This window comes from Podarcis vaucheri, assembly GCF_965113315.1.
Source record: "Podarcis vaucheri genome assembly, chromosome: 1".
In the NCBI taxonomy this organism is placed as follows: Eukaryota; Metazoa; Chordata; class Lepidosauria; order Squamata; family Lacertidae; genus Podarcis; species Podarcis vaucheri.
The window spans coordinates 94,658,157-94,684,047 of NC_138759.1; the positions used below are offsets into that span (position 1 = coordinate 94,658,157).

Consider the following 25,891-nt stretch of genomic DNA (forward strand, 5'->3'; position numbering starts at 1 on the left):
TGATGCACAACACCCACCCACCCACACATATTTTTTCATTACAAGGATATAATGCATTTTTACACAAAATACTAAAATACATATAATAAAAACATTGTCAACTTTATTTATATTTATAGATGACCAGTATACTAATATACACCTCATTTGATTCCACTAAATTAACATTAAAAAAATAAAGGTTGCATACTTGTACTTACACTGTTTTGTACTTTTGTTTCAGTGACTCAGCTGACCATTACTTGGTGCTCCCCATCCCTTTCTACTTATGCTGAGTCAGAAATGTGAAGCATTGCTTAAGCTCATCATATTAACAGGTTAAGATACTCACAAGTTAATAATAATGATTATAGCAGAATCAAGAATAGCTGTTAAACCAAATGAGGAAAGCCCTGCCTCCAAAAGACTAATCCCTGCCTCACAGGCCTGTGAAATTACTTCACTGGGTAGGTAGAAACCAGAGGACCTTTCAACTCCCGCTCTACTACTTTCCACCTGAATTTATTATTGATCCTTTATAATTATTGAGGATTAATAGTAATTTGAAATGTACTGTGTATGGTCTGCCCTGAGCCCAGCCTTGGCTGGGGAGGGCGGGGTATAAATAAAAATAAAAATAAAAATTATTATTATCTGATCACATCCATATTTTAGAAGCCACTGTTACGCATTCTGTGAAATTTCTTTTGGTTATTTTTAATAAGTTGTGAACCACCATGAACTTTCTTTTCACAACAGAAGGATGGTGTGGGTATACACACACACACACACACACACACACACACACACACACACAGGCTGCACTCCTATGGTCCCTAGAAGGGCATCCCAGGGGCAATTTATTGTATCTCCTTCTTTGACAATGGACAGAGAGAGAGAGATCGCTTTAGAGGCAATGACTCTCACAGCACAGTCAACTAGACGAGGGTAGGGTGGTGCTGAACCACCTCTTCTGTTCTCTTGGAAGAAATAATGTCCAACATTATAATTGCTGCTAAGATTATAACAGCTAAAAATTGAGAGGCAAAACATCTCTCTTACTATATTGAAATCAACTTAGAAATTTGGTCCATTGTAACTGATTACAAAACAATACATGTAAATCATTTTAACAGGTTTAAGAAAATATTGGTGGTTTTTGGGGTAATGTTTTGGAACAAGTTCAATGATAATGTTCAGCCTGCTTATGCTGCTTACAAGCTGCTGTAATAGTATTTCTTTATGCTCCTTACCTTTGATTTATTTTTCTTATAAAAGAATTATAATATTCACTGTACTACATAATCCACAGGAGGAAATAATAAGGCTCACAGTATGTTTCCAAGTTGCATTGCTTTTTATACATGACCTTGCAAACTAACATTATTTAGCTTCAGCAGCATACCAAGCTCAATGACTCTAATGAGGAGATCACAGCAGACTTCAGGGATGCCAAAATTACCAATCTCCTTTAAAAAGGTGATAGAATGGATTGCGGAAACTGTCAAGGCATCTGTATTAGCTGCGGCTGGCAAAATTCTTGCAAGGATCTTAGGAAAACATCTCCTAACAATATCTGAGGCTACCCTTCCTGAATCCCAAAATGGTTTTCAACCTTCTAGGGGGACAGTGGACATCATTTTCACCACTCAACAGCTTCAAGAAAAATACAGAAAGCAAAACCAACCCCTGTATATGGTGTTTATTGACCTGACAAAGTCAACACTGTAAATCATATTCAAAAATAAGAAAAAGATACAGGGGGGAAAAATACAAAAATACACCACAAACAATTAAGAACATTTAAAAACAAATTCATTATTCTCCAATCCTCAACTGTCATTACCTTCTTTCTTTGACCTCCTCCTCCTCCCTTTCTTTGTATCCTAGTAACCGTATTTTTCGCCCCATAAGACGCACTTTTTCCCCTCCAAAAATGAAGGGGAAATCGGGGTGCGTCTTATGGGGCGAATGCCTGCAAGCCTCGCGCGCCCGGCAGGAGGTCCCACCGGGTGCGCGAGGCTTGGGGCCGCAGCCTGTCGCCCGAAGCACGGGGAGCCCTCGGGAGGGCTCCCCCTGCTTCGGGCGCGTGTCTGCAAGCCTCGCGCACCCGGCAGGAGGTCCCACCGGGTGCGCAAGGCTTGGGGCGGCAGCCTGTCGCCCGAAGCACGGGGAGCCCTCGGGAGGGCTCCCCCTGCTTCGGGCGAGTGTCTGCAAGCCTCGTGCACCCGGCAGGAGGTCCCACCGGGTGCGCGAGGCTTGGGGCGGCAGCGGACTGCTTGCGCGCACCTAGAAGCTTGGGGGGCGCTGAGCTCAGCACGCCCCAAGCTCCTGGTGTAGCGCAGCGATCCGCTAGCCCTGGGAGAGCCCCGCGGCTCTCCCAAGGCTAGCGGACTGCTTGCGCGCACCTAGAAGCTTGGGGGGGCGCTGAGCTCAGCACGCCCCAAGCTTCTAGGTGCGCGCAAGCAATCCGCTGCCGCCCCAAGCCTCGCGCACCCGGTGGGACCTCCTGCCGGGTGCGCGAGGCTTGGGGCGGCAGCGGACTGCTTGCCGGCACGCAGAAGCTTGGGGTGCGCTGAGCTCAGCACGCCCCAAGCTCCTGGATTAGCGCAGGGGTCCGCTAGCCCTGGGAGAGGCGCCCGGCTCTCCCACGCTAGCGGAGACCTTGCCGGCACGCAGAAGCTTGGGGCGCGCTGAGCTCCGCACGCCCCAAGCTCCTGGTGTAGCGCAGCGCACCTGGGGGGGAAATAAATTTTTTTCCCTTTATTTCCCCCCCCCCCAAATCTAGGTGCGTCTTATGGGCCGGTGCGTCTTATGGGGCGAAAAATACGGTAATTATCCCAGCAAATCCTTTCCATATTTCATAATATTCTGTCATTACATTACCCTAAACTGTTTTAATCTTATCTTTCTATAGAAAAATAAACCTTAAAGCTTAAAACTTAAATCTTATCCTTACCAACTTCTCATAACCATAATATTCTTTCATAATTCTTTAAACATCTTTACTAAAGCCGAGTAATTTCATTCCAACATTTTTCTGACATTCACCAATTTTATAAAACAGTTCTAATGGTAAAAAAAAGAAATACAAACAGATCCAATCTTCATCCAACGTCCCTTCCTCCTGGTTCCGGGTTTTGTCAGTCCTTATTATCCCATCGATCTAGCCCATTAACCTGGCAACCTTATATCCGATGCCCTCAAGTCTCTTCCATGTCCCTTCCGCAGCTCTTCTTCATATTTGTGACTGTATTTTCCCTTGTCTCCTGCTCGTGGTAACTCCAGCTTGGCAATATTTTTAACCCTTCTCGACAGATCAGCCCCTTTGTATTCGTATGGTTGGAAGGGGTTTGTTATTTTTTTCTTTTTCTACTTTGTTAACTATTTTTATTTTGTATTTTCTTCTGCTTTTATTTTATTTTGTAACACTTTGAAAATCTCAATAAATATCTTATTTAAAAAAACAAAACACTGTAAATCATAATGCCCTGGGGACTGTCCTTCTGAAAATCGGCTGCCCAGATAAATTTGTGAACATCCTTTGGCTCCTCCATGATATGACAACAACAATTGCAGATAACAATGACTCTCAAAGTGAACTATTCACAGTGGAATCAGGTGCTAAACATGGTTGTGTTATCGCCCCAACTCTATTATATTCATCACCATGATCCTACACTTTGTCGAAGGGAAACTCCCTACTGGAGTAGAAATCATTCTTTGAACAGATGGAAAGCTCTTTAATCTGAGCAGGCTGAAAGTAAAGAAAAAGGTTACCATAACTTTTGTCATAGAGCTTCAGTATGCTGATGACAACGTAGTGTGTACACACTCAGAGGATGACCTCCAAACCATCCTAAATATATTCGCAGAAGCATACGAAAAGCTTAGCCTATTGCACAACATCCAAAAAACCAAAGTGCTGCACCAGCTAGCACAAAACAACCCCTCTACAGCGCCACAAATATAACACAATGGTGTAACGTTGGAAAGTGTCGATCACTTCTCCTACCTGGGCAGTTATCTTTCCACAAGGGCTGACATCGATGCTGAAATCCAGCATCACCTAAGCTCTATGAGTGCAGCTTTTTCCTGATTGAAGTACAGAGTGTTTGAGGACCGGGACATTTGTGGGGAAACCAAAATGCTTCCTTACAAAGCTATTGTACTACCAACCTTACTGTATGCTTGTGAAAAATGGACCATGCCATCTCCAACTCCTCAAAAGATTCCATCAATGGTGACTCCAAAATTTGTTACATATCACTTGGGAATACAGGTGAACTAATGCCAGTGTACAGGAAGAAGCAAAGATGACCAGTGTTGAAGCAATGATTCTTCAACTTCAACTTCGTTGGACTAGTCATGTTGTTCGATGCCTGAATACTGTCTTCCAAAGGAACTATTATTCCGAAATTAAAAATGAAAAGCATAATGCTGGTAGTCAAGAAAAGAGGTTTAAAGACTCTCTAAAAGCAAATCTTTAAAAAGTAGTATAAACACCGACAATTGGGAAACCCTGGCCTGTGAGCATTCAGTTGGAGAACAGCCTTTACCAAAAGTGTCATGGACTTTGAAGATGCTCAAACTCAGGACGAAAGGGAGAAACGTGATAAGAGTTTGGTAAACCCTCACATGATCAACTTCTGTTTGGAAACCTATGTTTTCTATGTGGAAGGACGTGTGGATCCAGAATTGGCCTCCATAGTCACTTACGGACTCACTGTAAGTGAAGATCATGTTCATGGAAGACAATATTACTCGGCTACGAGTGATAGCCAAAGAAAACACTAATGTAATTATTTATTGATCTGATTAAAGCCAAGAATGGGTCAAGACTAGCTCACTCCATTTTACATTTCAATCTTTATTTATTTTCTGATCTTATCTAGAGCATTTGTACCCTTGCTCTTCAGCCAAAAAGGCTCTCAGAGTGGCTTTCATACAATTATGCGGGCTTGCAATTGAAAAGACACAACACACAAGAGAAAAGGTACAGGGTGGAAACAGGCACCAATTATTCAAAGAGCATTTTAGAGTGTTTGGAGTACTTAACTCATAGCACCTTAAAGAGTAACCAGTTAATTACAGCTTAAGCTTTAGTGGGCTAGAGTCCACTTAATTAGTGGCATCTTCTAAAGCGGATCAGTACTGCTGAGCCCTGTTGCTGAGGTTGAGAAACAGTGGCTTGCCTTAAGACCAATGTGTGGTTGAAATGAGATCTGAAACATGGACTTCAGGGGGGAAAATATTTCTAATACCAGAACAGTTCCATAATAATGAGTATATAATTTTTTCCCATGGCACATCACAGAAACTGCAGTACACTAAAACAAGCATGCTTCAGCAGCATCCAGACGGACAGCAGGTGATAGCTTTAGAGATTTTCCAAGAATGATCTGACCTTGCATATGACTACAAAATAAAATGGTCTATTTATATGTTGACACAGTAAAACTGATTTGCTTTAGTTGTCTTCCATTGGAATTCACCTACAGATTTTCTGCAGAAAATATGTGAGTGTGCAAAATTCCTCTCTGGGAGAAAAGTTATTTGTGGAAAGGAAGAGCAGTACTCTTTGGCCCAGGATTCCACCACCTCCCAAGATATCCATGTTGACATATCACAAGGAAGTTCATGTGCAAAATAACTACACCAGCTTATGACTTTGCCTCCACAAACTGAGCTAGAAGTTTCTTGCTTCTGCCTGATGGATCATGAGTACAAATTTCATCTGCCTCGGCTAACTGAAATTTCAAATGTACCCATCAGGGTGCTACATGCTCACAAAAAGAATACCACTCTTTAGAAAAAGCCTTTCTATTTTAACTGTATGATTCTAACCTTGTAAAATAAATATAGCAGTTGCACTTCACAGAATTAACAGAATCATAGAATTGTAGTGTTAGAAGGGATCCTGAGGTCTATCTGGTCCCACTCAATCTTAATTTCACATATATGCTTATGGGGTCTGAACTGAGGGTGACACACTAGGAATGAGGCCTTGGGGTCACAGTAAGGTAAAGGTAAAGGTACCCCTGCCCGTATGGGCCAGTCTTGACAGACTCTAGGGTTGTGCGCTCATCTCACTCTAGAGGCTGGTAGCCAGCGCTGTCCGCAGACACATCTGGGTCACGTGGCCAGCATGACGAAGCTGCTCTGGCAAACCGGAACCAGAGCAGCACACGGAAACCCGTTTACCTTCCCGCTATAAAGCGGTACCTATTTATCTACTTGCACTTAAGGGTGCTTTCAAACTGCTAGGTGGGCAGGAGCTGGGACTGAACGATGGGAGCTCACCCCGCCACGGGGATTCAAACCACCGACTATGCGATCGGCAAGTCCTAGGTGCTGAGGTTTTACCCACAGCGCCACCCGCGTCCCCTCTGGGGTCACAGTAGATAGCTTGAATAAGTTGTCAACCCAGTGTACGACAGGAGTGGAAAAAGGCAAATTCCATACTAGGGAATCATAGATTTGTAGAGGTGAAAGGGATTCTGAGGGTCAGATATCTGAAGAAGTGTGCATGCACACGAAAGCTCATACCAAGAACTAACTTAGTTGGTCTTTAAGGTGCTACTGGAAGGAATTTTTATTTTAAGCACAGCATAGTTCTGTTAAAGATACCTTATGGTGGCCTTTCAGAGAATAATGGATAATTTAGGGGAATCACTTCTTCTACTAACTTGTGCTTGGAAAGCTACCTACTGGTGTTAAATTTGCAGACCCAGGAAGATAAATAAAAGCTATACCAGAAAATAAAGATAAAATGCTGGATTGTTTCTTCATGAAATCAAATGACCACTTAGGAAGCCAGAAATCTTAAAGAAAATAAACTATATAAAAGCAGATCTGAAAATAGTCCTTTGAGTGCAAGTGAAAGACCTGAAGTTATATAAAAGGAGAAGATACACAAACACTATTTGTCATCACTGAGGTCCTTAGTGTTCCCATCACAATGACAAGACAGCTGGATATCGATGGAACAATTTAGTTCAACACAATGTTACTGAGCGAAAGAATAAAACTAGCTTTATATAATGTCTTTCCTAGTTCTGGTTTCCCACTGTGCTTTCCAAAACAAAAAGGCAACTTTCTGCTGATCTGGTCACACGCCTGCACCCCCGCACACATATAAACAGTATATAAATAGAGCATCTATACATCTCACATTGATGAGCTGGACATTATGATTTAAATTCATGAAAAAGTTATTTTTGTACCTTATAGAGTGGGTCTAGGAGTTCCGTTTACTGTTTCTTCATTACTTGTTATGAAATCTCAAACTGAATTCAATAGCAAGCCCCAGTAGATAGGGTTATGACTGCACTGTAACACAATAATTTACACACACACACACACACACACCCCACCACCACCACCTGCCTGCCTGCCTGCCTGTCTTCCTTCCTTCCTTTATTCCAGTTATATGTCACTTTTCCTTTAAGGAGCTCAGTGAAACGCCAACACGACTTCCTAGGTGTTCTCTTTTTTGGTAATGCTGTGTGTGTGGACAAAAGAGGACAGAGATTTGCTTTAAAATTCTAAAAGCTAATTTATACGTATAGGTGCAAATTTAGGGGGGGGGGAATGCTGTTCTTTAAATAGAAATACAGTATATCTCACCACAATGGGGAGCAGACTACAATCAGGTGACTTTTATGTCTGTTCATTTTGCCAGGTTCTACTGTAACAGAGGGACGTGGGTGGCGCTGTGGGTAAAACCTCAGTGCCTAGGACTTGCCGATCGTATGGTCGGCGGTTCGAATCCCCGCGGCAGGGTGAGCTTCCGTCTTTCGGTCCCAGCTCCTGCCCACCTAGCAGTTCGAAAGCACCCCTAAGTGCAAGTAGGTACCGCTTTATAGCGGGAAGGTAAACAGCGTTTCCGTGTGCTGCACTGGTGCCGGCTCGCCAGAGCAGCTTCGTCACGCTGGCCACGTGACCCGGAAGTGTCTCCGGACAGCGCTGGCTCCGGCCTCTAGAGCGAGATGAGCACACAACCCTAGAGTCGGACACAACTGGCCCATATGGGCAGGGGTACCTTTACCTTTGCTGTAACAGATGTTGGGCAACTTCTGGGCTTTGCTATCCCTTCATGTGGATCTTTATCTTTGAACTGGACTTGGAATGGACAGCTCTTCAAATAAAAGGCCATCCTCTGTAGTGTAGGACACATTGGCACCCTACACACAAGCAACTTACATGGCCATACCCTCCTAACTGAAAGAGCAGAACTGCATGAATTGCCTTCTAAGAAGTCTCTGGGCCCATTCTTGACGTAATAATAGTGTTCTAATGTTTCCAAACAAAGAGATTTTTGTATCAACCCAGAAGGCCAGCTCAAGTGTGTCACCTCTCTATCACAATATTTTAAACGTTGTCATTTATCAGTTAAGCTCTTGTTCCTCTTTGCAACACCCCTGCTGGCCAAGTCTTATTATTTGCCTTTTACAGACTAAAGACTGAAAATAAGCGGTAAAGACTTGCTTTTGGCATTTCAGCAAACAGCACTGTCAAGTACTGACTGACTGGACCACCCTGGGCTTCACAAAAGCTCAGTTAAGAAGAGCTGGTTCTTTGTTTCAAAGGATCATCAAAGTCTCCGGAAATCTGGATTTGCCTACCACAGCCAGCCCCATTTTAAATAAAGCACAATTGAGATATCTTGCAGAAAAGCAAGAAGCCTGCAGTGGCTGGAAAAAACGGGTAAGGCTCGGTGCTGCACAGCAAACATTTCGTACTGAATAACTGGCCTAGTTTTCCTAAACAATGCACTGAACAAAAATAGAAGCCTATTTACATACTGATGCTAATATCTTTATTTATAGTGCCACAGAACAACAAAATTCAAGCCTTGGCTAAGAAGCAGAGTGCTCCGGAAGCATTGTACAACTTTCTTATTCCTGGTCTTAATATGTCAGCAGTTTTTTTTCAAAAAAAATCTATTCCATGTAGTTGAAAAAGACTTTTAAGAACTGGTCAGGGTTCCAAAGTAGGTTGCCTGAACTATCTGAAGGCATGCATCATCACAATTAAAATGCATCTTGTATCTCTAAACATTATTTTAGTAAGCTGTCAACCCTAGTTAGCAGAAGCACTAGGGTCAACTTGTGTATTTCGCAACCTAGTACATTAATGCTTATTAGAGACATTTGTGCTTATGGTATATTCACGTATAATACTTTTAAAAACGTGTATCTATTCTATTCTATTCTATTCTATTCTATTCTATTCTATTCTATTCTTTTAAAGTTAAGCTGTTTTAACTCAGTGAGTTTTTCAGAGAATAATAAGCAATAGTTGAGCGATGAAAAACAAGCAAATGGGGATGTTTATACTCATGTTCTCCCCCCTTTCTTTTAATATATGTAAATTGTCTATGGTGGAAGTAGTGAACTAAATCAGTTTTGATTTAGCTATTGCAGTCTATATACCAGGAGCTGTATTAAATAATCACTTGGAGTTCCAACTGATTTGTACAGTCGTACCTTGGAAGTCGAACGGAATCCGTTTCAGAAGTCCATTGGACTTCCAAAACGTTCAGAAACCAAAGTGCGGCTTCTGATTGGCTGCAGGAAGTTCAGCCCAGCCTTCCTCAACTTGGTACCCTCCAGGGGTCTTGGATTACAGTTCCCCTCACCCTTGAACACTGGTTATGCTCCAAGTAGCTGATGGGATTTGTAGTCCAAAACACCCAGAGGGCACCAGGTTGGGAATGAATGATTTAGCCCAATACTCCAAGGAAGTTGTCAGGGGTTCAGGAGCAGAGGCGAGGGCAAGGGAGGAAACAGAGAGTGAAGGGGAGGAGTCCGAAGGAAAGATGAGCGATGACGACGACCCGAGATCTCCGAGTCTTTCCAGTGAATCGGAAGATTCACAGAAAGGAGCGCCAGTGACCAGAGCAAGGGGGGAGCTTAGGGGGACACCCCAGGAAGAAGGGACAAAAGGGGGTTCAGAGAGCAGCAGTTGGAAATCGGGGCCAACATCCCCAACAGAACGCAGTGGGGGAGAAGGGCGCCAGGCATCGGGATCAGGCGGCTCGCCGCAGGGGGGAGGACATGAGTCAGGAGTGGCCACACCTCCATCGGAGAGAGAAGAAACGGTCAAACGGAAAGTGGGAGGTTGGGCGCGCGCGCCAAGTTCAAATGCACAGGAAGGCAGCACAGTAAGCAGCCCGGAAAGGGAGCCAGGTCCTAAAGCCCGCCGCAAGGAGACAGAAGGGTCCGGGGGGTCAGCGTCAGAAGAGTCCCGGAAGGAAGAGACCACGGGGGGCAGAGGGACCCAGAGAAGAACGGTCAGGAGGAAAAGGTGGAGTAAGGCTAGGGTATTAAGTTGGTGTACAGGAGGCGGAGACTCAGACAGAGCTTCGCCGGTCTAGCTTATAAGACGTAGAGTTGCGCGCTACAGCTTGAAAATGGAAACTGTAAATCAATAAAGACTTTTATACAGTGAATGCTGGCTAGCGTGATCCTCTGTGAGCTCGGATCTGGAAGCAGCTCTGACAGAAGTGCTCAAAGTCAAGATGTGGTTAGTTGTCTGGTTTCTATTCACAATTTTGTAACAGGCATAAATGTTCACACAGTCTCTCAACTGGAGCCATCTTTCAAGTAGAAAATATTATCAAAGTAGTTATTTCTGATCTGGAGTTTATAGCTCTTTCTTTCTCAGGGGCTCTGAGGCCAGCTGTCTTTCCCAGCAACGGTAGCTTCAACAAGATGCTGGGAAAGACCAAAATGCTGACCATTGCTGCAGAGCTACTATCTTGGCAATTCTTCTGTTAACTGCAATTTTTCTATTAATATTTTAGTTGCCCTTCACAGCTTATGAAATTAAAAGCACCACCAAGGTTCTCAGCATACTTTCTGTTAATGATCTGTAAGATAGAGATGCTTGAAGAGTCTGCACAGCATGAATTCCTATTTGAACTTTATGATTCCACACAACACCAAATGAACAAATCAGGCAGTTTCCCCCCTACATTTACATAGAATCCTAAGAGGCAGTTTTCTAATCAGTGCATTCAACTGTTTATTCGTATAACAGTGTAATAACAATGAATATTGTTTGCACATAATTATTTGCACGTAAGCACATGCAGTGCTTTCCCCCCTAGAAAAATAGATGCTGTGAAGTTCTTACAGTAAGTGCAACACTTTATAATAACAACAACAACAACAACAAAAGAGGTGCCGGTACTGCATACCCTTGAGTGCCCCCTGAAAAAAAGCACTGAGCATTTATTAATTTACAACACAGACACACAGACACACAGACACACACACACACTGCCTAAATTAGATTGGCAAAAAGAAGAGAAAGCAGTAAAGGAGGAACAAAAAATGGCAATTCCAGAATAGTACGCTAGTGTGGAAGCATCCCAAAGAAAAACCATCCATCTTCTTGGATGAATTGGTTTTAGTTAAAGGTGCTTGAATGTGAAATAAGTGATTATTAGTCAATGTGCATTAATAGTCAATATACTGGCCCCATAGCAGCTTTTGACACAATGGAATGCCACTGGGATATTTTTAACCAGATAATATCTGCCTCAATCAGTCCATATAGCCATTTAGTTTATCTTTCTAAAAATTATATTATTAATGTAGTTTTTAATCTTTCTCTCTAGTGAGCCATTTTGATCCCATGTTGAAAACACAGCACATACATTTCAAATAAATAAATAACCATAAGCACCGCTCTGCTGCTCACAACATTGGTCAGTACCAACTGAGCTCAATTCTCAAGCAGCCACACTGAACAATCAAGCAGAAAATTCATAAAAGAAGCTGTTCTTGCTGAATATGTACTCAGTGTGAAAGCGGTTGTGGTGGGCCGAGTACAACAGTTGGTATGTTCTTCTGGTTTTGAAGGCCAGACAGCCCCATCCAGTCTCAATTGGAGCACAAGTTTTATGCTCCCTGTTGACAACAAAGGCACAGAAGAGCCTCATTTCCTTGGTGGGGCTGTGAAATGTCTATATTTGAAGCAACAAAGCACGCTCTTAGGCAAGGCATTCTTCCACCTCACCTACTGCAAGTGCCATCAATGGACACCCTTTCCAGATGTCAGGTCACAATGTCTTTCTATTGTAAAATGATGAATAGTGTGCAGTTCTGGATTTGAAGGACATTTGATGATTTAACAAATAGTGTTTGTTCTTATAAGTGCTTTCTATAATGTCACATATCTCCAGGAGGGAGTAATCTGGCACCAGCACTACTTTGAAAGTGTTTCCTTTGATACCCGGTAGCTGCTCATTCTGCTATAATATACCTTTGAAGCTGGTTTCAATTTATTGTAATGACTGCTGCTAGGTGCGGGTACCTTTTTCACAGTCTGGTTTTAGCATGAAAGATTGTATCCCTCTATCTGGGGAAATAAGGAGCGTGGCCAGTGATTCAAGCAATGAGTAATAAGCAGGCTACAGCAAGTGTGAGGCCACCGCTGTACTTCCAGGCTTATCAGGAAGCTTCCAAACAATTATCAGCATCCGAAAAATGTTAAGGCACCTGCCTTGCTGGGAAATAATTCCCTTTAAATTTAAATCATTCTGTCACCCTGGTGCTACAAAACAACTGCTCTAAAAAAACTCTAAAAAATAAAAAAAATATTTTTTATTTGCTATTATGGGGAACTGTACTGAAAAGGATGGAATGAATGAATGGTCAACAGAAGATATATAAATACTCAGTAAGCCAATTGGGATGAATTATCATTGTTGTATAACCTCCCAGCAATGGAATCAGAATAATTGCTTAATCAAGACCAGAGAGAGCCTAGCCATGAATGAGCCTAGCCTAGAATGAATGGCCAACAGACAGGATATTTGGGAGAGCCCTCAGCAATAGAGCACCATTATCAAGCAAATGTAACCAGTGGTACCTAGGGATGGAGGGAATTTGGTTTAGTCTGCATTTTAATGTGAAACTACCTCATTTGTACTTCTCCAAACAAGACACTTCTCCAAATTTTGCTATGCATTTGTCTCACCAAATAAGGTGCACAAAATTTGTATCTTGGGTAGAGCAGTGGATAAAAGTGCATCTGTTATTGAAAATAATGTACAAAACAGCATTCTATTATGAAAAATTGCATACAAAAGTGTGTAGATTAGGAGAAACTTGCATGAAAATGCTGAAAATGTTAAAGAAATGCTGAGAATTTTTTTTAAAAAAATTGCAAACTGATGGTGAAACATGGTGAACTGAAAAAGGAAACATGGTGAACTGAAATAGGGGAAAAGAGAGAAACCAAAATGGATAGATTTGTCCATCCCTAGCAGTAGCAACTCTTTTACTGCTTGGGTCAGATGTGAAGACCTTTTGGTTCTTTAAGTCTTCAATGCCATTTTTATGTTTTACTGTCTACTCTTTTTAAGTTTTTAATGTTGTCATGGGCTGTGTTTGGCTAGTACACATTTTTGTTTTATTGCTGTTTTATACTGACATCCTAGCAGTTCGAAAGCACATCAAAGTGCAAGTAGATAAATAGGTACTGCTCCAGCGGGAAGGTAAACGGCGTTTCCGTGTGCTGCTCTGGTTTGCTGTACGCCGGCCCCCTTGGCCAATAAAGCGAGATGAGCGCTGCAACCCCAGAGTCGGTCACGACTGGACCTATTGGTCAAGGGTTCCTTTACCTTTACCTTACTGACACTTTAGATATGGTATACAAGTAACACTCCCCCCCCCCCGCTCTCAAACTTTATTAATCTTTAACAAAGGACACCCAGTATAATTACACACAAATTTAATAAAAACCATTCTACAGACAGACTTTATTATTACTATTATTTATTAAATTTCTATACCGCCCTATACCTGCATTAAGAATATAAGTCAAAAACCATGGTCTTTTTTAATTTTAGTTTTTTATTTTAATTGGATTATGATTTGATATGTTAATTGGATTTTTTTATTGGAAAATTAATAAAAATGATTTAACAAAAAACAAAAACAAAACCATGGTTGGAAGCCAGAAAAACTGATTCTGAAGCAGATTGCACTGCTTACTACTACATTGTTAAAAGGATTTAAACAGCGATAAATGAAGCAACAAATTGGTATGTTTTGGTACATTAAGCAAACCACATTAGAAAGCTAAACATGTATTTTATTTACAGAGCTGACATGTCCACTGCTGTATTCCAGCAAATGCTGGTTTAACTTTCACCTTCCAAGCCATTCTAATTAACTGACAGTGACAACAACTGCTTCTCCTTAATCAAAGTATATTTCACAACACTTAACAGAAATTGCCATTCTCATTGCATCTGGGTACAACCTCTAAAAAGAACACATTGGTGAGAAAAATTTAGTGGCATATAAATGGTGAGCAATTTTTGTTCTTGAGCTTGACACCTCTTTTTATAGTACCAGGATGACTATATTTGGCAAATTCCAGATACCATTAAGGGGTTATTGTGGCAATGGGATACCATTTGAAAACCACGAGGTAAAAACAATCTATGCATATCTCAGTGCTTTTATGTCTGCTATAAACTAGTCCAAGATGGAAAAAAGGACTGCTTTAACAGTGCAGTTTGTGTTATTTACTTTAAAAAGTTAATTGAGAGCTCCTGGAAATCCCATTTTAATTTTTTTGACAGTGACCATTATTTTTCACAAACAGATGTAGGCAAAGATCAATTTATGCTGCAAGACTGTTTTTGTGTTAAAGCAGTTTCTCACATTTTAACTTTCTGAGAGTGGGAATGTTTGCTTCCCCATGAAATGTCAATATACTGTATAGTCATAATTCACATCACGAGTGACTATATGAGCCTGAGATAGATTTCACATTATCACTAACTTCTACTTACGCAACACTGTAACAGCAACTAGATTAAAATATTTTATGAGCAGGCATGACAGGAAATCCTGGGTAAATTACCCCTAGAGCTGTAATTCTCATTGCCACATTCCTGAGTTTTATTTTGTGCATTTATGTTCAATGTTTCTATCTCTCCATTTTTATAAAATTATACTCAAGCTAGCTAATAAATTAGAAACAACAAAATTAGAAACAATAAAGCCAAAATCATCAACAGGAAAAACCACAATCTTGAAACATTAGCAGTCAGAGACCCAGTGTAAAAGACAACAGCAAAAAATGCACGCTGGAAAAGGGTAAGTTGAAGCTGCCTGCTGAAAGGTAAGCAGTGATGGGCTTAGCTGAACCTCTAGACTGTTCCCTGGTATCCACTTGTCATACGAGAAAAAACTTAGGTGTCCAGAACTGCTCCTTGCACACACCCTGGATTAACTAGAGCATTTGTGTGCTTTGCCAGATGTGACTGGTGTTCCGCAGATGCTTCAGAGATGGATTAGCCGGGAGATGTGTGCATTACAACTGGAGAGGTTGGAGAGGGTGCCCTTTTTTGTGTGCACACGTGGATCTGTGGCTTTCACAGATGCGTAAGAATGCAGGACTTTCCCAACCTGATGTTTCCCTTGCATGGCATGGTTTCTAAACCAGCCAAGGTCACAGGGAGCCGTTGTCTTCTGGTTGCTCTCTGCTGTGTAACTTAACCAATGCCACCTCCTGGTCCCATTCCCACCACCACCAGAAAAACCTGAAGCGTATGTAACCTGAAGCGTATGTAACCCGAGGTAACACTGTATAGAAAATTGCAGGTGAAGGTATGGAACCAGAAATAAGTGATTGCTCAAAGTATATTTTAGGTACAAAAGCTTGGCCTTGCTGAAGCATGCATTTAGGACAAGCCTTCACAATTATTACACAATGTGTAATAAGCCAAAGGCAATGCCCCAAGCATGGACTGTAAGCGACCTAATAGCTAACAAGCCTGCTATTTTGCAGTCCCAGAAGACAGAAAAAATAGGTTTGTTCAGTCCCTGGAGGACCACCATACATGAAAGGTGACTGCACCCAGATCAGTGTTCATTAGCTGAGCAACCTTTAAGGTGGATTTGAAGCAACCAGAGAGATACTGTATACGTTTATATCAGGCTGAAGTAGGGCTACTTTTAAAACCAGAAGCTTTTCCTTTAGGGATAGTTAATACAGAAATTCCGAAGGACCTTAGAAATTTGTGTATGCTACAACCACAGCCAGAATGGTATTTGCTCGGAGATGGAAAGAGGATGCTGTTCCAACCAAGGAAGAATGGCTGATTAAATTGATGGATTATGTCAAAATGGCAAAATTAACAGGTGTGGTAAGAAACCAAGAGGAAAGCTAATTTACTAAAGAGTGGGGAACATTTGTGATATATTTCAAAAATCGTGGCATGCAAGTAAGTGCATTAGTAAGTAGGGTTAACTTAAATCAAGAAGTTAAGAGTATTATCAAGATTAACTGTAGAATAATTTTAAAATGGAGTAAAGTGGAAAATGCAGTGTTAAAAATTTAAATAAGATAAGAAACCAGAAAAGGGGGGATGGAAGTCTAATATGTATTGGAAATATGTGATTGTAAGGTGTATATTTGTAAATTTTCAAAAACTGAAAATAAAATTTACAAACTCAAAAAAGAAAAAAGTAGGGCTACTTTTGTTCTTGGGGGAGGGGGGAGCTAGTGCTGAATCTTTCTAGTCATTAATTGTTTGTTGTTACCTGCTCAGTTGCTTCCCCTACTCCCCATCTGTTCCTATTCACCACACATTGCCAATACAACTTCAGATACGCAATGGCCAGAGCACAGGTCATAGTGTCTATCAGTGGATACTTCTGAAAACTGCCTCCTCTTTCTGTGTGACATGTTGGGGTTTTTTTGTTATTTAAAGCCCCACTTACTGCACAGATCTTAGTTGTCACTATAGCTCTCCATAAAAAAATATGGAGCAGGACTGTGGAGTTCAATGTGAAATTATCCAACTTCCATGCAGTAAGTCCTATACATGTCATGGACCAGGATCACTCACCACAGAGAGGCTGACTCCAGTAGTATAACAACCTAGGTTGGGCCATTTGTTGTGCAACCAAGACGCTGAGTTTCAAAGAAATGATAATGATGACAGGCAGGTCAGATATTGGTATTGGAACTAGATGGACCTGGCCTCTCAACATTTGCCTAGGTCCATATCTGGTTTCTGAACTGTTCCTAGTGACTACCCAAACATGTCTAACCTGTTTTCTGATTACAAGTCTAGAGCCTTGTTTTTATTAAAGGCAAACTGCACATCCCAAACATAACTAGGATAACTATGCGTCTAGGGCTATTGCTTATATATTTATATTTGCCCAGAGTGGCTTGGGCAACCCAGTCAGATGAGCGGGGTACAAATAAAACAATAACAACAACAATTTTGTTTCTATTAGACAAACTGATATTTTTACAAGTCTCCTATGTACGCCTATCCTTGTAATGAAGGCCACAGAAATTACTGGCTCAGGAAATCTTAAATACCGTATTTTTCGCTCTATAACACGCACCTGACCATAACACGCACATTGTTTTTAGAGGAGGAAAACAAGGGAAAAAACATTCTGAATGAAACAGTGGATGTATCATTTTTGTGCTTCATGCTGTGGCCACAGACATGTGATCTGATGGTGGATTTGGGGTGACCCAATGCAAAGATCCTGAGAATCCCTGTGGATCCATGCTTTGTAACCACATTTTTGCACCATTGCAGCCCCAGGCAACAGTGGGTGGGTGATTTTTTTGGTGCAGGCTGTAGCCATGGACATGCTATGTGATCTGATGGTGAATTTGGGGTGACCCAATGCAAAGATCCTGAGGATCCATATGGATCTATGATTTTGTAACCACATTTTAAGTGGGGAACGAAGGAAAAACAAAGAAGGGACATGAGAGGGGTGTGCAGAGAAGCAGCTGGCTAAGAATGCAGGAGAGGGATTTAACGGGAGGGAGGAAAGAAAGGCAAAAGTTTCTCCCCACCCAAGCCAGCCATCTCTCTCTCTCTCTCTCTCTCCCCCTCTCTCTCCCTCCCGCCCCCCTCTCTCTCTCTCCCTCCCCCTCTCTCTCCCTCCCGCCCCCCCCTCTCTCTCTCCCTCCCCCTCTCTCTCTCCCTCTCCCCCAGCAGCACCGGAGCACAGAGAGGAATTAGAAGGAATGACACTCTGCTTTCCCCTCTGCTTGCCTGGAGGGGAGGGGCTTTCCCTGCTCTTTGTTCGTTTCAGCGAACACAGCAACGAAACAGAGGCGGGTGGGCAGTAAGACCCTGAGGCAGAATGCAGGAAAGCAGTCGCTTCCTCTTTTCAGGTTTCCCTTCTCCGTGAAACGCAATTTGATTTTTGCCTGATTTTTTGGCTCCAGGGAACACACATTCGCTCAATAACACGCACAGACATTTCCCCTTCCTTTTTAGGAGAAAAAATCTGCGTGTTATAGAGGGGAAAATACGGTAGCCTGATTTAGTTATTTGTGACGTTTTGATGTCTTGAGAGGGGCAGAGGGAGAAAAAAACTTAGACACCAGGAAAATGGCTACTTAGAAGTCAGCAATTATCAATGTGAACTCAGATAAGAAAACCATGTGAAAGCATATATTCACCCTCCTCAGTTTTAAATCTCTACCCTTTGGAGAAATTACACAATATTTAAGATATAAGGATACTATAAAACTCACAATTTTATGTGTTGGCACAATTAGCTAAATACAGCAAACATTTTCATCTGTTTATCTTAAGACACACATACTTATGTTCCCTTTCTCAGCTATCTTTTTTCAAACCTCCTTCACCTTGTGACCATTCTCTCATCTTTAATTGTTCTCTCTTCATCTCAGCAAATTGGCCTCCTTCTAAAACTAGTTGTTTGTTTAGATGACATTAATAAATAAGGTTTAAATCCAGTGAGGTTGCTGGATGGAGACTCTGATCTTGAAAGTCTCATTTCAAATGCCACAGAAAAGTGTCAAATGTATATAATGCTGGAGTCAACAAGGCCAATTAAGGCAGGTTTCTTCTAATTAAAGAGCACAGATTGAAATGCATAGATCAGTTATGCTGTACTGCTTTGATTTCAGCTGATTAATTTTCAATTAATTTGATAAGATTAATTAAGTCAGTCCAAGAATTTCTGCTTAAATAGTTTGAGTATTGGTGCACTGGTTTAATTTGACTCACTGGGACCAAGTCATTTTAAAGGCAAACACACAGGTTTTAGTGCAAATTAAGATAATCAGATTATCAGTGCATGAAATCACTTGCTGCCTAGGCTAGAAAATATTATTAGAGTATTTTTCAAATAACCTATGAGTCTTAGGACTCAAAAGGCTTTAAAAAAGAAGAAGAAGAAGACATAGGATTGTATCTGACTCAAGAGTACACCCATTAAAACCAAATGACTTAAATTAGTTATGTTCATTAATTTCAATAGGTCTATTCAGCATATGACATAGGCAGGTAAATCCATAGTGGTAAGTTACTGATTTGTATTACTTTCAAAATGAAACTTCGCTTTGCATGGACATTTGAGATAAGAACGTCAAATTATTTCTATACTGGTTAAACAACAAGACGTAAAGACAAATCAAATCTGTTTTACCTCCTACGTGCATGGTTTTCCCTACATGTGACACCAGCAAAGATTAGTCTCTCACTCTCTACTCTCACATACAAACCTTGTAGAAGGGAAGGAAAGGCAGGAAAAGGCAAAAGAAGTCATCCTTAAACTCACACCAAGGCCTGAAGTCTGCTTGGAGTTGCTTTGAATTTTGTTTCCCTCCCTCCCTTAAAGATATATCTGTGATTTGCGGTTCTGCTGCTAAAAATGGCAAACAAAGAAATTCCATTTATGCTTACCTCTCAGACATACATATTGTTTGCTTTAGTTTCGTTTCTTTTTAAAACATGCTACTGTGTTGTGGGTTCATTCCACGCCTTTACCGTTGCACTTACCTGACATTGTCATGCTTCTGTATGTAAATTTTATGAAACATCATATCTTCTTTTTTGGCATTAATGTCAGCTTTCATCTCCATGGCAACATGGCGAGGAAGTACGGAGAGCAGGAGGCGCTCCTGTGGTGTTAGACAGATGAGCCAATTAACATGCCTACTCTCTATTTAACAACACAAACACACATCTCTTCTAATCTCATATAAACAAAATGAAGCTATCAGTTCTGCAGTGAATGGGCAGAATCATGGATATTTTCCATAAAGCCAGCCTTTATCCAAGATCCTATTCCACTCAGTAATTAAGCAGGCCATAATCCATCAGATTTCTCTCCAGTTCCAATTTAACGGCCATTCATAGAAGTTAGACTCTCCAATGTTAGCAACATCAAAAGGCAGCTGTTTTAACGGAGTTGGTGGTGCACAGAATGCATGTTGACTGTGCATTGTTTGTGGCCATTCCACAAGCCCTATGTAGGCCAAAGGAAAAAATATCATTCATGAAATTTGGCTTCATTTATTTGTTATGTAGCAGCAAATCCAATTTCTAATACACGTTTATGGCTTCAGTAACTATGAAGAAATGACAACAAGTGACTTGCACCCAAGTTTTCTATTTCTTGTGTCAAATGTGAAGGTTGAAGATCAGAACTCTCTACTGATACTGAAATGTATGGGCATTGTCCTGCCTTCTTCTGGCTTACAGTCCCAGTGGAGGCCAGGTTAACGCTGATAAGAAAGAAGCCATATTCTAAAAAGCAGGGTCACAGCAAGGCATTAGTCAAATCTAGCCAGATTATGGGCTGGGTAATTTGTCAGCACCCCGGAGAACTCACACCAGCCAATGCTTGCTAGGACTCACTTAGGAAAGGGCTGTTGTCTCAGCAACAGGCTGAAGCCTTCTGAAGACTCCTATTAGTCCAGTCATCCCTGAGGTGCTATGTATTCTTTTAAGGACCATTGCCCTGTTCTGCAACTGCTGGCTCCTATGGCTTGGAGGCAGTGAAGAAAGAACTAGTGTCCTCGGCGATGAAGAAGTCCAGTAAACCCACATTATCTTTCACTCTGAGTCTGCCTCTGAGCTAGATAGGGAATTGTGGCCAAATAATATAAGAAGCACCATCTCGCTACTGGAAACTCGTGTACTTTGCTGCTTTGCACATTACAACAAAAGCATGAAGATAATCTTCTCCATTGCACTACACTACAATTGTTCATAAAGTGTGCATCTGGGAAATTTTATGGGCCCAAAGTACATGTGTTTAAAGATGCATAAACATGCATGGATGCCTTTCACATTTTAACCGTTTGCTGTGGAAAACACCAGTTTCATATTCTCAGTAGTGCATTTTCTCAGTCCCTATATGAGACCAAAACAACCAGAGCAGAAAGATAGCAAAGTAACACATTTTACTCAGGATATTTAAAAAGCACTAAAATCTTTATTGTGTACATTAGAACCAAAAGGGTTCAAAAGGTGACATATGAATCACTGACACCTCAGTTTCAGAAGTAATTATTGCATACTGGTGAGTCTCTAAAAGTGAATTCCAAAGGCTTGTAGCCAACTAAATTCAATTCAGAGTGGACCCATTGAAATTAATGAATCTAAATTAGTCATGTTCATTGACTTCAATGGGTCTACTTTAAGTAGGACTAGGATTAGATGCAACCCCAAGTTACTTTTCTGTATTTACATTAGATGGAGTTGGGCAGCTGGGTACAGGATAACAAAACATGCATCTATGCAATGTGGGTGGAATCAGACTTAATTTCTGTCTATAGATGTATCATCAGTCCTCTTTAGATTATTGACAATTTCCTACGTGCATCTTAAAGATGCTCTCAAATTAACTAGATTGCTCACAGACACTCTATCATGAGCCACACTTACAGAAGAATGCTACTAATTAAAGCTGATGAAGTAAACTAAAGTTCTGTGATAAGACTGGAACCAGGAACACAGTTTTGGCAAACTACTCAGTGCTACAAATCAAAATGTTCTCAGGAGTAGGATATTTTCTCAGCTCATGATGGTTACCTCCCTCACCCCACAGACCACCTACTGATTTCTCCTAACCTAATAGATATATTAAAGTTTTTTGGGTCAGACTTGGGCTTTGCCTGAGCAACGATCACAGCTGAACCTTGGAGATCATCATAGTCCTGGGAACCTTTCTCCTGCAGCCACAAACAGTAGCAAAAGCCAGGTCTCTATCAAATCACAACTTCAATCAGAATTACTTGAACATTCTGTATTTGACCTATGCGAGACCTATATTGCCACACAAAAAGCCTGGAAATTTGTTCACCACAAAAATATATAAAATAAAATAAGATAATCAAGCTAAAAAACCCCTCATCCTTGAATGTATTATCATCATCATTTTTCTTTTACCTGTTGCTGGTTTTCTCTCTGAGAATGTAGACGAGCTTGAATGCATTCCCTGGTCTCTTGAAATGCCTGTCTCTGGGACACCTCAGCAGGATAGTGTGTACACACACCTACAATGTTCGTGCAGATGAAGATGAGGATGTTGGACACCAGCTGCATAAGAAATAGCGGAAGGAAAGAAAGACAGAACTGGTTACAGTCCAGAAACCAGGGTAAGAATAGCACCAGATCCAAGGCCAGAATGCCCTCTTCTGAACCATATATGTAATCATTGTCTTCTGCTCCGAGCAAATTATCTTTATGGAAGTCAATAGCTGCAGAAAGAGTAGCAATATTTATTCTCTGGTCTTGCTTACAGAAGAGGTCACATAGGCAGCCAGACACAGGATATTTTCCTGCTGTTTTGGTTAATAGATTTGAATATACCTCTTGCTTTGCTTTAAAATATGGTCATACACACGGCAATAGCCATCAGCATCTGAGTTCTGGAAAGTTTTAAAGAATCCCATTAGGAAGATGAATAAGCAACTAACTCAGAGATGGGCAAATATCCCAGTCTTTCCACAAAGAAGTCCACTTTTGATTACTCTAATCACACCTCATTTCAGTAATGTAATTTAAGGTAGTGACAGGTACAGGGATCATTTTGTGCAGCTGTTGTTTTGGACTCCAAAACCCTTTCCAATCTACTGCAAATCACTCAGAGATCTAACGTAAGATTTATATCTTTTTTTCTGCCCAGCCCTAACCTAATCTACTGACAGGCATACATATATAACTACAGCGGTACCTCGGGTTAAGTACTTAATTCGTTCAGGAGGTCCGTTCTTAACCTGAAACTGTTCTTAACCTGAAGCACCACTTCAGGTAATGGGGCCTCCTGCTGCTGCCATGCTGCTGGAGCACAATTTCTGTTCTCATCCTGAAGCAAAGTTCTTAACTCAAGGTACTATTTCTGGGGGAGCGGAGTCTGTAACCTAAAGCGTATGTAACCTGAAGCATATGTAACCCGAGGTACCACTGTACACTAAAATTTGATGCCATAGTCTATACTTAATGGCTAATCTAAGCCTGAAGAAAAATCAGGGAAAAATAAAGCTAGTGTGACAGTTTGGAGGAACTGATTGGTTTCTGATCAGCAGACCATGGTGATTCTTGCACACATATTTCAAAAATCCTTGGGAGTTGTTATATCACTTATCCCCTACCTCTCCAAACCCAATGAGATGTTTAGGCAAAGTTTAAGTAATTTAAAGGGGCTAGTATGTTAAGAACAGTAATGAGGAACCTTCCAGATGCTGTTGGATTCCAATTCTCATCAACTCCTTTCTTTAAAAGTAGGGCAGCAGGTGTCTCTTCCCAAGTTACGGGTACTTCAATAATAATTCCCTCAAAACTGGTTTACAGCCTGACAGCCAGCACATTAACTACTAAATCAGTTGTGATGTTTGACTGCCCTCTTTGCACATCTGCAAAGACTTGAAACCAAAAGTGGCTCCAGATGACAGAAAAGTGTTTGCATATAGGGCTGCAGGTAGTTAAGATAGGGAAAAGCAAGCAGATTCGGCTCCTGCATACCATTTTTGCTTTTAAAGGTCAGATCTCAGGCTCAGGCAACAACTTGTAGCTCTGCAATATAATTTTCCTGCCCTCTCCTCTGCCCACAAATCTGCTCTAGAGGATTGCGGGGATGGAACCTAGAGCAGCTTTAGGGGGTGCTATGTGGCAGGTGATGTGTGTATATTCATGTGGTTTTGCAATGAGTGTTTTTTTAAATGCTTCTGTTTTGGTTTTTAATACAGTGGTACCTCGGGTTACCAGGACGCGGGTGGCGCTGTGGGTTAAACCACAGAGCCTAGGACTTGCCGATCAGAAGGTTGGCGGTTCAAATCCCCGCGATGGGGTGAGCTCCTGTTGCTCAGTCCCTGCTCCTGCCAACCTAGAATTTCGAAAGCACGCCAAAGTGCAAGTAGATAAATAGGTACCGCTACGGCAGGAAGGTTAACGGCGTTTCTGTGCACTGCTCTGGTTTGCCAGAAGCAGCTTAGTCATGCTGGCCACATGACCCGGAAGCTGTACGCCAGCTCCCTCGGCCAATAAAGCGAGATGAGCGCCGCAACCCCAGAGTCGGTCACGACTGGACCTAATGGTCAGGGGTCACTTTACCTTTTTACCTCAGGTTAAGTACTTAATTCGTTCTGGAGGTTTGTTCTTAACCTGAAACTATTCTTAACCTGAAGCACCACTTTAGCCAATGGGGCCTCCTGCTGCCGCTGGGCCGCCGGAGCATGATTTCTGTTCTCATCCTGAAGCAAAGTTCTTAACCCAAGGTTCTATTTCTGGGTTAGCAGAGTCTGTAACCTGAAGCGTATGTAACCTGAAGTGTATGTAACCCAAGGTAGTACTGTATACCTCATACAGCAAGTTGACTAGGGAAAATGGGGGTACCGTAGTTAGGCAGTTCTAGGGCGTCCTGGAAATCACTTATAAGGGAATATGGAACATTGGGAAAGTGACAGTCGGGGGGTGGGAGCAGTTGGGCCAGGAAAGGAGAAGAGAATGGTGGGCTGTTGAGGAAGAAAGTGTTGTTTTGAGTTTGTGAAGCAGTACACCTGGTGAGGGGAGCCTGCATTCAAGTTCTGTCTGTGGCTGTTACAGATAGATGCAGAAAAACGCAGTGACAAGGGACAGAATGGTTGTAAGATGAAACACCCAGGCGAAACTGCACCATCATTTTAGACTGGGGGGGGGGGCAAGGAACTAAGCTGGGGGAAAGGACCACAGTGTTAGTTCATTTTACCAGAAAGGATACCGACTTGTTAAGGGCATTTTATGCTAGAGAAAGTTATACCTTCCTTCAATCAAAATTGTTTTAACAAAGGGGTTTGTGTAGGCTTCCAAACTCCTTTCTCAGATTTTGAAATTTTGATTGTGGTCTTCTACCTATTGCACTATGTTTAACATAGACTAGTTTCTTGAAGGCAAAGTGCCTCTGCTTAAAAGTGTTTTATTTCAATGTTCCTTGGCAGAACCTTAGAAGGACATTCAACCTACCGAGTTGCCCTTTTAACATATCCTTAGACATGTATTTCTTTAGAATGCCATTACCGCATTGGCACTTCATTAGAACACTTTAATCTTGGCCTGCTAACGTTCAGATGCCTTCAATTATTGTGCCCGACTGCATAAACGTTTCAACATTCGTGGAATCTGCGATGAGCTCAGAATTTTATAAAATATATGATGGATGACTATAATTATTAGCACTTACTGATATTTGCATATATGGCATGAGAGCTGAAAATAGGATAGCCTTTCCCCCCCCCCTTCCCTCGTATTTCAAAGTCGCACTTCAACTTCTTTGACAGAAAGGCTTTTAATTTCATTCCAAATACTCCCACTCCCAGAAACATGCTTTCTTGGTGAGATTCAGCTGTTAGATCACAGCAAAATATTATTTCCACGCAAATGAGCTATGGAATTTATATCCCATCTATTCACAAATTTGATCTTCAAAGTGGCTCACATATATCACTAAAACAGTATAAATCAGTTGGTTACTTGGAATAGCTACATTTGTTCTGCATTTTACAGAAACAGAAACTCAAAGGCAATATTTCAAAGTACATTAAAACAATATATAAAGATATGAAGGGGAAAATTAGGAATAAATATACAAATTTCATGCCC

General features: G+C 41.4%; 1 protein-coding gene across 4 annotated transcripts in view; it reads right to left on the reverse strand.

The window, feature by feature from the left end:
- ADCY5 (adenylate cyclase 5) overlaps positions 1 to 25,891 on the reverse strand; it is a 189,597-nt gene that overhangs the window by 54,380 nt on the left and 109,326 nt on the right. For all 4 annotated transcript variants that reach the window (XM_082235103.1, XM_082235102.1, XM_082235101.1 and 1 more), the window contains 2 exons: positions 22,205 to 22,354; positions 19,808 to 19,929 (listed from right to left, as the gene is read on the reverse strand). In XM_082235103.1, the coding sequence (XP_082091229.1) occupies positions 19,808 to 19,929; positions 22,205 to 22,354 (272 nt within the window). The remainder of the gene's footprint in view (positions 1 to 19,807; positions 19,930 to 22,204; positions 22,355 to 25,891) is intronic.